This window comes from Mytilus californianus, unplaced genomic scaffold (assembly GCF_021869535.1).
Source record: "Mytilus californianus isolate M0D057914Y unplaced genomic scaffold, xbMytCali1.0.p SCAF_6, whole genome shotgun sequence".
NCBI classification, from domain to species: Eukaryota; Metazoa; Mollusca; class Bivalvia; order Mytilida; family Mytilidae; genus Mytilus; species Mytilus californianus.
In genome coordinates this window covers 51,856,049-51,868,947 of record NW_026262712.1, presented here as the reverse complement: position 1 = coordinate 51,868,947, position 12,899 = coordinate 51,856,049, and the positions used below count along the sequence as shown (strand labels likewise).

The 12,899-nt window shown below is 31.7% G+C and overlaps 2 protein-coding genes across 6 annotated transcripts in view; one reads left to right on the top strand and one right to left on the bottom strand.

Moving 5' to 3' along the window:
• The window catches only part of LOC127705222 (mitochondrial potassium channel ATP-binding subunit-like), a 99,556-nt gene extending 92,078 nt beyond the window's left edge, over window positions 1-7,478 (bottom strand). For 4 of the 5 annotated variants that reach the window (XM_052209538.1, XM_052209539.1, XM_052209540.1 and 1 more), the window contains exons 1-5: window positions 7,345-7,470; window positions 4,550-4,883; window positions 3,465-3,620; window positions 2,440-2,585; window positions 1,006-1,081 (exon numbers count right to left, since the gene is read on the bottom strand). In XM_052209538.1, coding sequence (XP_052065498.1) covers window positions 1,006-1,081; window positions 2,440-2,585; window positions 3,465-3,620; window positions 4,550-4,883; window positions 7,345-7,394 — 762 coding nt within the window. In that variant the 5' untranslated portion in view covers window positions 7,395-7,470. Of the gene's footprint in view, window positions 1-1,005; window positions 1,082-2,439; window positions 2,586-3,464; window positions 3,621-4,549; window positions 4,884-7,344 lie in introns of all 5 variants that reach the window. The other variant, XM_052209537.1, reaches the window with a different exon arrangement.
• A 161-nt stretch (window positions 7,479-7,639) lies between these two features.
• The window catches only part of LOC127705226 (opioid growth factor receptor-like protein 1), a 61,623-nt gene continuing 56,363 nt past the window's right edge, over window positions 7,640-12,899 (top strand). Inside the window, exon 1 of the mRNA XM_052209547.1 lies at window positions 7,640-7,846. Coding sequence (XP_052065507.1) covers window positions 7,715-7,846 — 132 coding nt within the window. The 5' untranslated portion in view covers window positions 7,640-7,714. The remainder of the gene's footprint in view (window positions 7,847-12,899) is intronic.

The window sequence follows — 12,899 nt, the reverse complement described above, 5'->3', positions numbered from 1 at the left end:
CTAGATAACCAAATGATGATTGTGGCCAAGTTTGGTTTAATTTGGCCCAGTTGTTTCAGAGGAGAAGATTTTTGTAAAAGATTACTAAGATTTACGAAAAATGGTTAAAAATTGACTATAAAGGGCAATTACTCCTAAAGGGGTCAACTGACCATTTCGGTTATATTGACTTATTTGTAAATCTTACTTTGCTGAACATTATTGCTGTTTACAGTTTATCTCTATCTATAATAATATTCAAGATAATAACCAAAAACAGCAAAATTTCCTTAAAATTACCAATTCAGGGGCAGCAACCCAATAACGGGTTGTCCGATTCATCTGAAAATTTCAGGGCAGATAGATCTTGACCTGATGAACAATTTTACCCCCATGTCAGATTTGCTCTTAATGCTTTGGTTTTTGAGTTATAAGCTAAAAACTGCATTTTACCCCTATGTTCTATTTTTAGCCGTGGCGGCCATCTTGGTTGGTTGACCGGGTCACGCCACATATTTTTAAAACTAGATACCCCAATGATGATTGTGGCCAAGTTTGGTTAAATTTGGCCCAGTAGTTTCAGAGGAGAAGATTTTTGTAAAAGTTTACGGACGACGGACGACGGATGACGGACGCAGGACGACGGACGCAGGACGACGGACGACGGACGCAAAGTGATGAGAAAAGCTCACTTGACCTTTTAGGTCAGGTGAGCTAAAAATATACCAAAGTCATTGAAAACTTCAGAAGCATCCAACAAGTGTGACTACCTGAAATATTTAAGAAGGAGTGAATGTGAAATTTTTTCTCAGTCATCCCATATTCCTGAAATTTGCTGTTCACAAATGTTAAATAGTTATCTTTATTTTGCCCGAAATGCCTAAAAAAAAACTTCAAAACATGACAATCCAATTGATCTATAAAATATGCTTATTGCTGTATTATTTCTATTTGAAGATAAGAACTTACAGTTATCTAAAAACTTGATGCCATGGAAGATAAAATTAATATACATAAGTATTTTACCTGTGCTGTGGCCCTTAGTCCTGATGATATGCAAAGTTTAAAAGAACTTTTGAAGTCTTGGATATCTGAGGTCAATCTGCAATAGAAAAATATTCTTTAAAACTATTCCAATTCCATCTTTTTGCAATTGTTATTGAACAAATTCAGTTCTGTTGACCTAGAATATGTGGCGATTTCTAGATATGAATAAAACAAGATGTAGAAAAGTATTAACAAGACAGCAATCCAAAAATGAAGATAAACAAACAAGCCATCTACAGGTTAACAAATGGTCCTAAAAAAACAAATGAAAAACAAGTGTTTACCCATATGTCAAGCTCAAAATCACCATCAGATGTTTGTTTTTGGTTGTGAAAGCTGTTTGCTGACCGCCTGAAACCTTGACACTTTACCAATACCTCTTTCATTTACAATTCTTAAAGCAAATTAGAATTTTGAATGTTCAGAGAACTACTATCAAGTTGTAAGCATAGCTAATTTTGAAAGAGTATAAGTATTTTTGTATTTCAAAATTTCAACTTACTTAGAAAAGCATTTTAATGCCTTTAATAAAGTTTGTTATAGTAATAAAGGTTATGTTGATGGAATTTATTGATGTGTGAACTTGGATGACTCATTCACAAACTAAATAATTTTCAAAAGGATTTTATTTTATTAAAGTATGAGAGTGAAAAGCTGAGTTTCCAAATCAATGAAATCTGTCAAAATAAAATTTAAGATGATGTACAACCTTAGAATTATTTCCCTGTTAAACGTTTCATAATTTAGCATTGTGTTAATTTTTGTGATTTAGCATGCAATTTTTCCACTATGCAAAAAGCCAAACAACTAGTAATCAACAAATTACAATTCAAAACAAAGGGAGATAATTACATCTTTGCAGAATACTTGTGTGGTACATCTACCAATTTTTGTAAACTTTGTGTTGAAAAAAACCCTCAGATATCAATACCCAATGAAAGGCCTATATCTTAATATTAATTTAATGTTTGATACATGTATTTTTAAACCGATATATCAAAATAGCTACCTACACATTTTTGTAATTAACCATATAATTGCATAGGATATTCTCCATGAATGATTTTTTTTTCAATTAATAATTTATATGACCAATCCAAATAACTCAAATAAGAAAAGAAGTGAATGTGATATCTGACTGTGAGAAACAAAATGAGAAATTGTACTTATATAAGATCTTTTACTAATTTACAAAATATCTTGAAATGTATTTTAGAAATAATAATGTAAGGATAGCTTCCAAAACTGTTTATTAAAATTTTTCAAATTTTCTATTTAAAAATATATGTTATATAATTAGCTCCATGTCGCAGATCTTCTAGAAAATGCCACGGTGATACACAGCAAAGAAATTCTTCTGCTCCTTAGATATAAAAAATCTATCAACAGTATTTAAGAGTCAAGGCCATTTACCTGTCTACTAATTCACCAGTTTTATTTCTATCAAAGAATTCTATATCTTGTCTGAGGTACGCATCAAATAGCTGTTTACGTAAACTAGTGGCAACATTTTCTCCTACAGTTGTAAGCAGTGATATATAACAGAATGTCAACAAACCCTGTAATACAAAACAACATATTTAAAAGTACACATTGCAAAGTGGATATACACCACATATACAAAAGTTTTAATTCTTTGCTAACACAAACCCATAATTTTTTTTAGCAAATGGTTAGTTTTACTGGCACATAGAAACCAAAACTCTTGTAAAATACTATTTTTGAAAATTGGAATTTGGAGGGAAAGCAGTGTTTTATTCATGTTTATGAATAATATTTAAAATTTCTCTTAACTGTTAATCTTTTCAGAATAATGTAAGCATCCACTTCATTTGAACTCTGGTGGATAGTTGTCTCTTTGGCAATCATACCACATCTCCTTATTTTTATAATGAATGTAAAAGTGGTATGTCAGGGGACTCAAGCCACACAAAAAATGTAATACATATTATAGCTAATTCATTGATATACATACCACCATGTAATGATTCTGATTAATAAAACTGTTTACTTGCAAATCAAACATTGCTCAGTAATAATACCCCCACATTCCCACATAAGTATTAGGTAGATACATGTAGTTAGTTGGTGAGCAATGGATGTGATAACTCATTACAGGGAATAACATGATTACATGAAGCTTGATATCAAATTTTAGTTAGCTCTGATTTGCAATTTCATGAAACTTTCAATATTGATGGACAGGTTGATAAAGGTAAACCAGTATACCTCCCTCCTTTGTCTTACTGTAAATATTGTAATGCAATCTTTGACATTTATTTCTTCACAACAACTTTGTAAACTACAAAGGACAGTGCATTTTCAGAAATCCAAATTTTTTCAAAAGAACAGGTTTTGTAAATAAAACAAACTGTAAGATTAAAGTATTTAAACACTAATATTAAACATAAATACATAAAATTTCTAAATTATTCTACCTGTATGCAATAATATTTAACTAATTTTAAAGCAGGTTTCTTGATTTCATCTAAAATATTCTGAGCCTCTTCTCTGGAAAAATTTGACAGGACATTTACCAATTCACCAAGAACTATTGGAATTTTTATATTTATAAAGGCAGCAGCTAAGGCACTCTGAAAATAAAAAACAATTGAATTAAAATTGAGAATGAAAATGGGGAATATGTCAAAGAGACAACAACCCGACCAAAGAGCAGACAACAGCCAAAAGGCCACCAATGGGTCTTCAACGCAGCGAGAAAATCACGCACCCAGAGGTGGTCCTCAGCTGGCCCCTAAATAAAATTGTGTACTAGTTCAGTGAAAATGGACGTCACACTAAACTCCAAAACATATAAATGAACTAAAATTAAAAAACATACAAGACTAACAATAGTTTACTTATATTATACTTCACCTGATATTAATAAAAAGGATGACATCCCTTGCTGAACTACAGAAGTGTTTTTTTTTTAGTTCAATGCTGTGTCTTGATAAGTTGGCAATATTTTTCTCATGATTATTCTGACTACATGTAAAAACCTTTTTTTTTTGCCAAAGTACATGACTAATGACTCAAGTTTGTATATGAAATGTCAAAACATAAACTCTGTCTATGTCATGGTAAGTTCATGTATAGCTGTGTTTGCAATAGTTTTAAAAATTTTTTTGGAACCTATTGCATTGAACCTTTCAAAATGATGCTCCTGAGAAATAAATATTAGTTCATTCACATTTAAACTATTCCTATAATTAAATGCTAAACGTTTGCAGTTTGTAAACTTGAAAAAAGGAGACTATATCAAGTTTGTATATGAAATGTCAGAAGAACATAAATTAAATTATGACTATACAATGAATGGAAAATAATCTTTGGCTTAAATGATGCATTTCTTTCAATTGGCACAATAAACAACAATATAATATCTTTCAGCATTGGCAAACATGTTGCACAAAAATATCCCTTTATGTCTTTAAAATATGCAATTCTCATTAAATTTCAGCATTTGCAAAACTATGTGATCAATTATTCATATCTCATCTATAAATGTACAATTACTTACTATTATTGCTGCTATTAAATACCCTAATTCTGGAACTAATAATTTAAAAAATCCTGACCAATCAAATTTAGCATCACTCTTTACATCTGCATTATCTAAATGGTCCAGTCTTGATTTGATCACATTTGTTTTACAATGTGCCACTGGACAGTGTTTTATAGCCATTGTTACACAACCACACATTCCTGAAAGTCCTAAAATCCATTTTGTGGATCTCTGGGAAGTTTTCTTTGATGATGAATTTAATGCTGTGTTAAAATGGGTCCTAAGTTTTATTTTACATGTTTCTATGTTCCTTCCAAGTGCCAAATTTTGGTTACATCTGTTGAGGATCCTATGAAAAGATTAAGATTTACAACGTTTTATGTTTAACAATCATTTGTAAAATACTTAAACAGAACTTTGCGTAAACAAATATACTGTATTTTGTATTTGGCTAATTTTTATTACTCTGACAAATATAACGCAACAGTTCTGCGGTAGTTCATCAATGTTCAAAACTAAAAAAAACACTAGTAGAAGAAGACCGTTTGCGTCGAAATGTTAAGCATCTCCTGTTATGTTGCTACCACAACTTTTTTACTGTTCATTCCTTACCACCACTCTTGCACGGGATCAGAAGTGATCTGCTTAAAAGTTTTGGTCCTTACCAAATGTCTCTTTATTTTCCACAATATTATTGTAAAGAAGACAGTTTACTTAAGATGGCTCAGCCAGTATGAGTAACACACATACAGGGTAACAAAGACGTTTAAACACATGTAAATTCAAAAACATAAAGAAATAGCAGGGAAAAAGTGTGTGTGTACATGACCACTGTGTCATGTAGCAGACCCAGGTAATTTGGCAAGACAGGATTATCTCAATTCATCATGTTCATAAAAACTTCTCTCCAACCAAGGTTACAATTTAGCCCCATTAATCACAATGGAGCAAATGTGATTTCTGTATTCAAATAAAGTGATGTCTATCTGCTACATGTATTTCTAGGAAACATATTGGGAAATCTAATTAGAAATATCATACATAATTTTTCTGTTTAATTGAGAAATTTATTACATGTTGTCATTTTTAATCAAAATTTCTTTTTTTTAAACAATTTGAACTTTATCTGAATAATTCTCTAGTCACCCCTCTATTCTTATGAAAATAATAAATTATAATAGACAGGCAGGCCTAATAAGTAGCATGAACCACACACAGAAACCATACATGTTTAAAAAAAAATAACAGCAGAACTGGGGATACAATACATCAACATAGCTGTAAGCAACATTATCAATACAACTGGATGGCCTAAAATCAGTATAGCCACTTTTAAAACTAGAAGCAGTCGTTTATTTCATCAACCAAATGGAAAGGATGATCTGAACCACTTCAACCTCAATCTTAAGAGCAGGCAAACCAAAAAACTCAGAGAGAAGATTGAGAATTGAGAAACTACTGAAATCATCCCTTCAAAAATTTTAAGGATGCCATCACAAATTGGTTGACTGCAATGGAATCTCTGTTTCACAGATGATGATGGATATGTTCTAGTCGTCATAACTACAATCCTGTCCTCCTTTTCCTCAAATGTGACCTCCCGAATTAGACTTATCACCTGGTTTGAACTAAAATGAGCAACATGGTGCATGCTACATGTGGAGCAGGATCTGCTTACCCTTCTGGAGCATCTGAGATCATCCCCTTTTTCGGTGGGGTTTATGTAGCTCAGTCTTTATTTTTCTATACATGTATTGTGTTTTGTATACTGTTATTTGACTTTCTGGTCCCTTCTTCTTTTTTTGCCATTGCATTGTCAGTTTGTTTTCGACTTATGAGTTTGAACTTCCCTTTGGGATCTTTTGCCTATCTTTTACTAGTATTGATAGGTTTTGATATGATGTAATTTCAGTTTGAGTTATTTCCCTTGGCCGCCATTTTGGAGGGGGAAATGGTTGATGACTTTTTTTTTTGACTATAGTAACCAAATTGAAACATGCAGTACAAATAAGTCTGATAAGAGATCCTTACTACATTAGATCCTAGCGATTAAATCAAGCAAGGCTAAAAGAAATTAAAATTTTCAGAAAACAATCTTTCCTAAAACTATACATTGAATTTGGCTGATTTAAGAAGAAACTTCTGCATATAGACCGCCAAAATGACGAGAAAACTCTTGCTCAAATTGTGGCAATCAAAACCTTTCTATTGTAAGCTTAAGGCTGTATGGCATGATGGATAAGAGCAAGAAAACATTCAATAAGGTAAAATATTATAAAGTCCTCAATCAACATTACGAAAATCAGTTAATAAAAAATAGATATACTGAAGCTAAGAATCCCAAATCCTTCAATTGTTTTAACAACGTCTGCACTTGAGCATATCCTTGTACTACATGTACTATGGGTTTTCGTGCTTTTTAGAATGCATTGTGCCGTCACATTTTCAATTGAAAAAGCATGCATAGTACCAATTCATATGACGTACGTAAACATATGATTATTACAATAATTTTCCTGTTGACAGATGCTGCCATGTTGTAAACTAAAACGGTTAAACCCCATAGAATTTCTGGCAAATTTGTATAACAGAGTACCAAAAAGTATCATTAACATAATACAGATTTCATTCTCTTTACAGGAAACACCTGTCTCAGATCAAAGAATTTTAAATAAACTTAGAAAAAGATCATCAAATTAGGGGGGTCCATGTCCAAAGTGCCACTGTTGGAAAGTAAGTTAAAGTATTGGCCAAGGTTAAAGACATAGCGTATGACCCAAAGTTTGCCATTTACAAAATATGTGTTTTACCTAAATGCAAATGGTTTGCCGAATGATCTTTGTATTTGAACGAAAACCATTTTGCACTCATTCAAATAAAAAAATCAAAATTTCTGAATTTTTATATTTTCTATGGGGGCAGCCATGTTTATAAAGTGTGCACGTAAAGTTTCGTATTATCCTTGATATATATCATAATTGTACAAGAGAACTTTTAAAATGTGTCTTTATAATATTAAGTGATTAAAATGATTAATAGATAACTGATTAGGCCTTAATCACATGAAAATGCTATCGGATGATTTACTTTCGTAAGATAAGATATTTAACTTCCGGTTTCACAATCGTTTGATTTGTTGTGAAGTATCCAATCAAGCATTTAAGTTTCCTGATATTTGAGATGAACGAAAGTTCTAAAGAAAAATCGAAACAAACGACGATGGGAAATTACTTTACACGTCAATCTAAAGATAAAGAAAAAGACAAGAAAGAAAAAATGGAAGAAGATAAACCCACAAATTATATTGATAGGGTACATAAATTTTTTACTTTCGTTTTCCTCAAATTGCAATTAGTCATATTTTGTTCAAGTTTTAAGGTTCACTAAGTATGCAGCTGATATCAACCAGAAAAATAACCCCAATTTTATTCATTTATCTTGCTAGTAATAAGAGGCAGATGCTCAGGGGCTCGTATCATAGACATTTTTGGTCTATAGCATGCACATGTTTCAAACCCATAAACATCAATGACACAATTACAAACTTCTTTGACAGGTGTTACAGGTTAAAAGCTCATTACTAAATTTCTCAAAATTTAGATTGATAAAATAATTAGGAATGTAATTACTCAGGCCATCAATTATTTTTTTTCTTCGTATAATGATGTTACAGAAATGATTTAAAAAATAATTAGCATATTTTTGAGTGGAAATACCCTAGTCATTGGCCCTATGTGTGTAGCCTGAACAATAAAACAATAAAAGACCAAATTTGCCTTATAAATCATAAATTTCTTGCATAATCTGAATTATGATTTACATGTATTCTGTTGACCCGTAAATTGAAATACAGAAATGTCCCTGATGTAGGTCATACATTTAATACTTTAACATGCTTAATTAAAAATCTTATAATTTATAATAATTATACCTGAAAATGATGAAGAGGCATGTAGGTGTGTTGTGAATCAGTGTTGAAGTTGAACAAAAATCTGCATTATTTATCAGATAAATTTTCCCTGAAGACTCATTTTGTTGGGTTGTTCTAAAATAAGAAACGAAATGGAAATGCTATTTAACAAAACAAAACAAAAATGAAATGACTAATTGAAATGAAATGAAATATGTGACATTTGATATCTAGATAACTACAAAAAGGTCTCAAACGTAAATGGAATGTGACTTGATGATACTCCAAGAATTTAATGACTTGCAGTCAAACTCTTTCTTAGGTCACACATTTCTAATAAGTTTGAACCTTAAAACAAACTGAGAAACGAAATATTTCTAGGACAGACAAACTAAACTTTTAAAGAACAAATCTCATTCTGTTATGTTAACAAAATATAAAAACAAAATACTTTAGTGATTTACAGCTCCAAGCTCAGTCACACACAATCCTGAGAAATTCTAAGGTACTGAAGGTGTAAAAAGCACACTTAATAAAAGTACTGACAATAGGAATTAGGATTATCATTCTATTATTCTCTCAGGCCTCTACAATAACTTTTTTTTCAACTTGTCCAGTAGGACAAGTACATACCAAAACTTACTTGTCCGAATGAAATTGTAACTTGTCCAAAAACAATCTTATTGATAACCGTTTTTATACGACCGCAAAAATTGAAAATTTTTTGGTCGTATATTGGTATGACGTTGGCGTCGTCGTCGTCGTCGTCGTCGTTGTCGTCGTCGTCTGGCGTCGTCCGGCGTCGTCCGAAGACACATTGGTTTTCGCACTCTAACTTTAGTTTAAGTGAATGGATCTCCATGAAATTTTACCATAAGGTTCAATACCACGAAAGGAAGGTGGGGATTGATTTTGGGGGTTATGGTACCAACAGTTAAGGAATTAGGGGCCAAAAAGGGGCCAAAAATAAGCATTTTTGTAACTTCCAGACAATAACTTGTGTGTAAGTGTATGGATCTCTCTGACATTGTACCACAAGGTTCCATATCACAAAGGGAAGGCTGTAATTGATTTTGGGGGTAATTGCCTCAAAATTTTAGGAATTAGGGGCCAAAAAAGGGGCAAAAAACAAGCATTTTTCTAGTTTCAGGACAATAACTTGTGTGTAAGTGTTTGGATATTTCTGAAATTGTACTACAAGGTTCCATATCACAAAGGGAAAGCTGGAATTGAGTTTGGGGGTAATTGCCCGAAACGTTTAGGAATTGGGGGCCAAAAAGGGGCCAAAAATAAGCATTTTTCTAGTTTCCAGACAATAACTTGTGTTCAAGTGTATGGATCTCTCTGAAATTGTACTGCAAGGTACCATACCACAAAGGGAAGGCTGGGATTGAGTTTGGGGGTGATGAATCATAAGGGGGTTCAAAAAATTTGGGGGGGGGGGGATTTTTTTTTCCTTTTTTTTTTCTTTTAAAATTTTCCATTTTGAGTTGGTTATTTCTGATTAATATTTAAAAGCAAATAATAATGATATGGTAGGAGATACACACCAAACAGGATGTGTAAATTATTATATAATAAGTATTGTGCAATAGCAAGAAATTTTCAATTGCACAGTATTGCACAATTGCAAGAAATCTTCAATTGCACAGTATTGCGCAATAGCAAGAAATCTTCTATTGCGCAATAGCAAGAAATATCCAATAGCACAATATTGCGCAATAGCAAGAAATTGTCAATTGTACAGTATTGCACAATAGCAAGAAATATTCAATTGCACAGTATTGTGCAAAAGAAGATACTTCGTATAAATTGCTTATTTCTTGATCAATTTCAATGGGGTTTTATTCTTGAATTCTTGGGGTTCTTTAATATGCTGAATCTAACCGTGTATTAAGTTTTTGGATTTTGGGCCCCGTTTTTAAATTGGTCCACATTGAGGTCTAAAGGGTCCAAAATTTAACTTTGTTTGATTTCATCAAAAATTGAATTATTGGGGTTCTTTGATATGCCGAATCTAACCGTGTATTTAGATTCTTAATTTTTGGTTCCGTTTTCAAATTGGTCTAGATTAAGGTCAAAAGGGTCCAAAATTAAACTTAGTTTGATTTTAACAAAAATTGAATTTTTAGAGTACTTTGATATGCTGAATCTAAACATGTATTTAGATTTTTGATTATGGGCCCAGTTTTCAAGTTGGTCCAAATCGGGGTCCAAAATTAAACTTTGTTTGATTTCAACAAAAATTGAATATATGGGGTTCTTTGATATGCTGAATCTAACCATGTATTTAGATTTTTGATTTTTGGGCCCCGTTATCAACTTTGTCCACATTGAGGTCAAAAGGGTCCAAAATTAAACTTTGTTTGATTTCATCAAAAATTGAATTCTTGGGGTTCTTTGATATGCTGAATCTAACCATGTATTTAGATTTTTTGTTGTGGACCCGCTATCAAATTGGTTCATATTGAGGTCAAAAAGGTCCAAAATTAAACTTTGTTTGATTTCATCAAAAATTGAATTATTGGGGTTCTTTGATATGCCAAATCTAACCGTGTATTTAGATTTTTAATTTTGGGTCCCGTTTTTAAATTGGTCTACATTAAGGTCCAAAGGGTCCAAAACTAAACTTAGTTTGATTTTAACAAAAATTGAATTCTTGGGGTTCTTTGATATGCTGAATCTAAACATGTGTTTAGATTTTTGATTATGGGCCCAGTTTTCAAGTTGGTCCAAGTTGGGGTCCAAAATTAAACTTTGATTGATTTCAACAAAAATTGAATATATGGGGTTCTTTGATATGCTGAATCTAAACATGTATTTAGATTTTAGATTTTTGGCCCAGTTTTCAAGTTGGTCCAAATTGGGGTCCAAAATTAAACTTTGTTTGATTTCAACAAAAATTGAATATATGGGGTTCTTTGATATGCTGAATCTTACCATGTATTTAGATTTTTTATTTGTGGGCCCACTATCAAATTGGTTCATATTGAGGTCAAAAGGGTCCAAAATTAAACTTTGTTTGATTTCATCAAAAATTTAATTATTGTGGTTCTTTGATATGCCAAATCTAACCGTGTATTTAGATTTTTAATTTTGGGTCCCGTTTTTTAAATTGGTCTACATTAAGGTCCAAAGGGTCTAAAATTAAACTTAGTTTGATTTTAACAAAAATTGAATTTTTGGGGTTCTTTGATATGCTGAATCTAAACATGTGTTTAGATTTTTGATTATGGGACCAGTTTTCAAGTTGGTCCAAGTTGGGGTCCAAAATTAAACTTTGTTTGATTTCAACAAAAATTGAATATATGGGGTTCTTTGATATGCTGAATCTAAACATGTATTTAGATTTTAGATTTTTGGCCCAGTTTTCAAGTTGGTCCAAATTGGGGTCCAAAATTAAACTGTGTTTGATTTCAACAAAAATTGAATATATGGGGTTCTTTGATATGCTGAATCTTACCATGTACTTAGATTTTTTATTTTGTGGGCCTGCTATCAAATTGGTTCATATTGAGGTCAAAAGGGTCCAAAATTAAACTTTGTTTGATTTCATCAAAAATTGAATTATTGGGGTTCTTTGATATGCCAAATCTAACCGTGTTTTTAGATTTTTATTTTTGGGTCCTGTTTTTTAAATTGGTCTACATTAAGGTCCAAAGGGTCCAAAATTAAACTTAGTTTGATTTTAACAAAAATTGAATTTTTGGGGTTCTTTGATATGCTGAATCTAAACATGTGTTTAGATTTTTGATTATGGGACCAGTTTTCAAGTTGGTCCAAGTTGGGGTCCAAAATTAAACTTTGTTTGATTTCAACAAAAATTGAATATATGGGGTTCTTTGATATGCTGAATCTAAACATGTATTTAGATTTTAGATTTTTGGCCCAGTTTTCAAGTTGGTCCAAATTGGGGTCCAAAATTAAACTTTGTTTGATTTCAACAAAAATTGAATATATGGGGTTCTTTGATATGCTGAATCTTACCATGTACTTAGATTTTTTATTTTGTGGGCCTGCTATCAAATTGGTTCATATTGAGGTCAAAAGGGTCCAAAATTAAACTTTGTTTGATTTCATCAAAAATTGAATTATTGGGGTTCTTTGATATGCCAAATCTAACTGTGTTTTTAGATTTTTATTTTTGGGTCCTGTTTTTTAAATTGGTCTACATTAAGGTCCAAAGGGTCCAAAATTAAACTTAGTTTGATTTTAACAAAAATTGAATTTTTGGGGTTCTTTGATATGCTGAATCTAAACATGTGTTTAGATTTTTGATTATGGGACCAGTTTTCAAGTTGGTCCAAGTTGGGGTCCAAAATTAAACTTTGTTTGATTTCAACAAAAATTGAATATATGGGGTTCTTTGATATGCTGAATCTAAACATGTATTTAGATTTTAGATTTTTGGCCCAGTTTTCAAGTTGGTCCAAATTGGGGTCCAAAATTAAACTT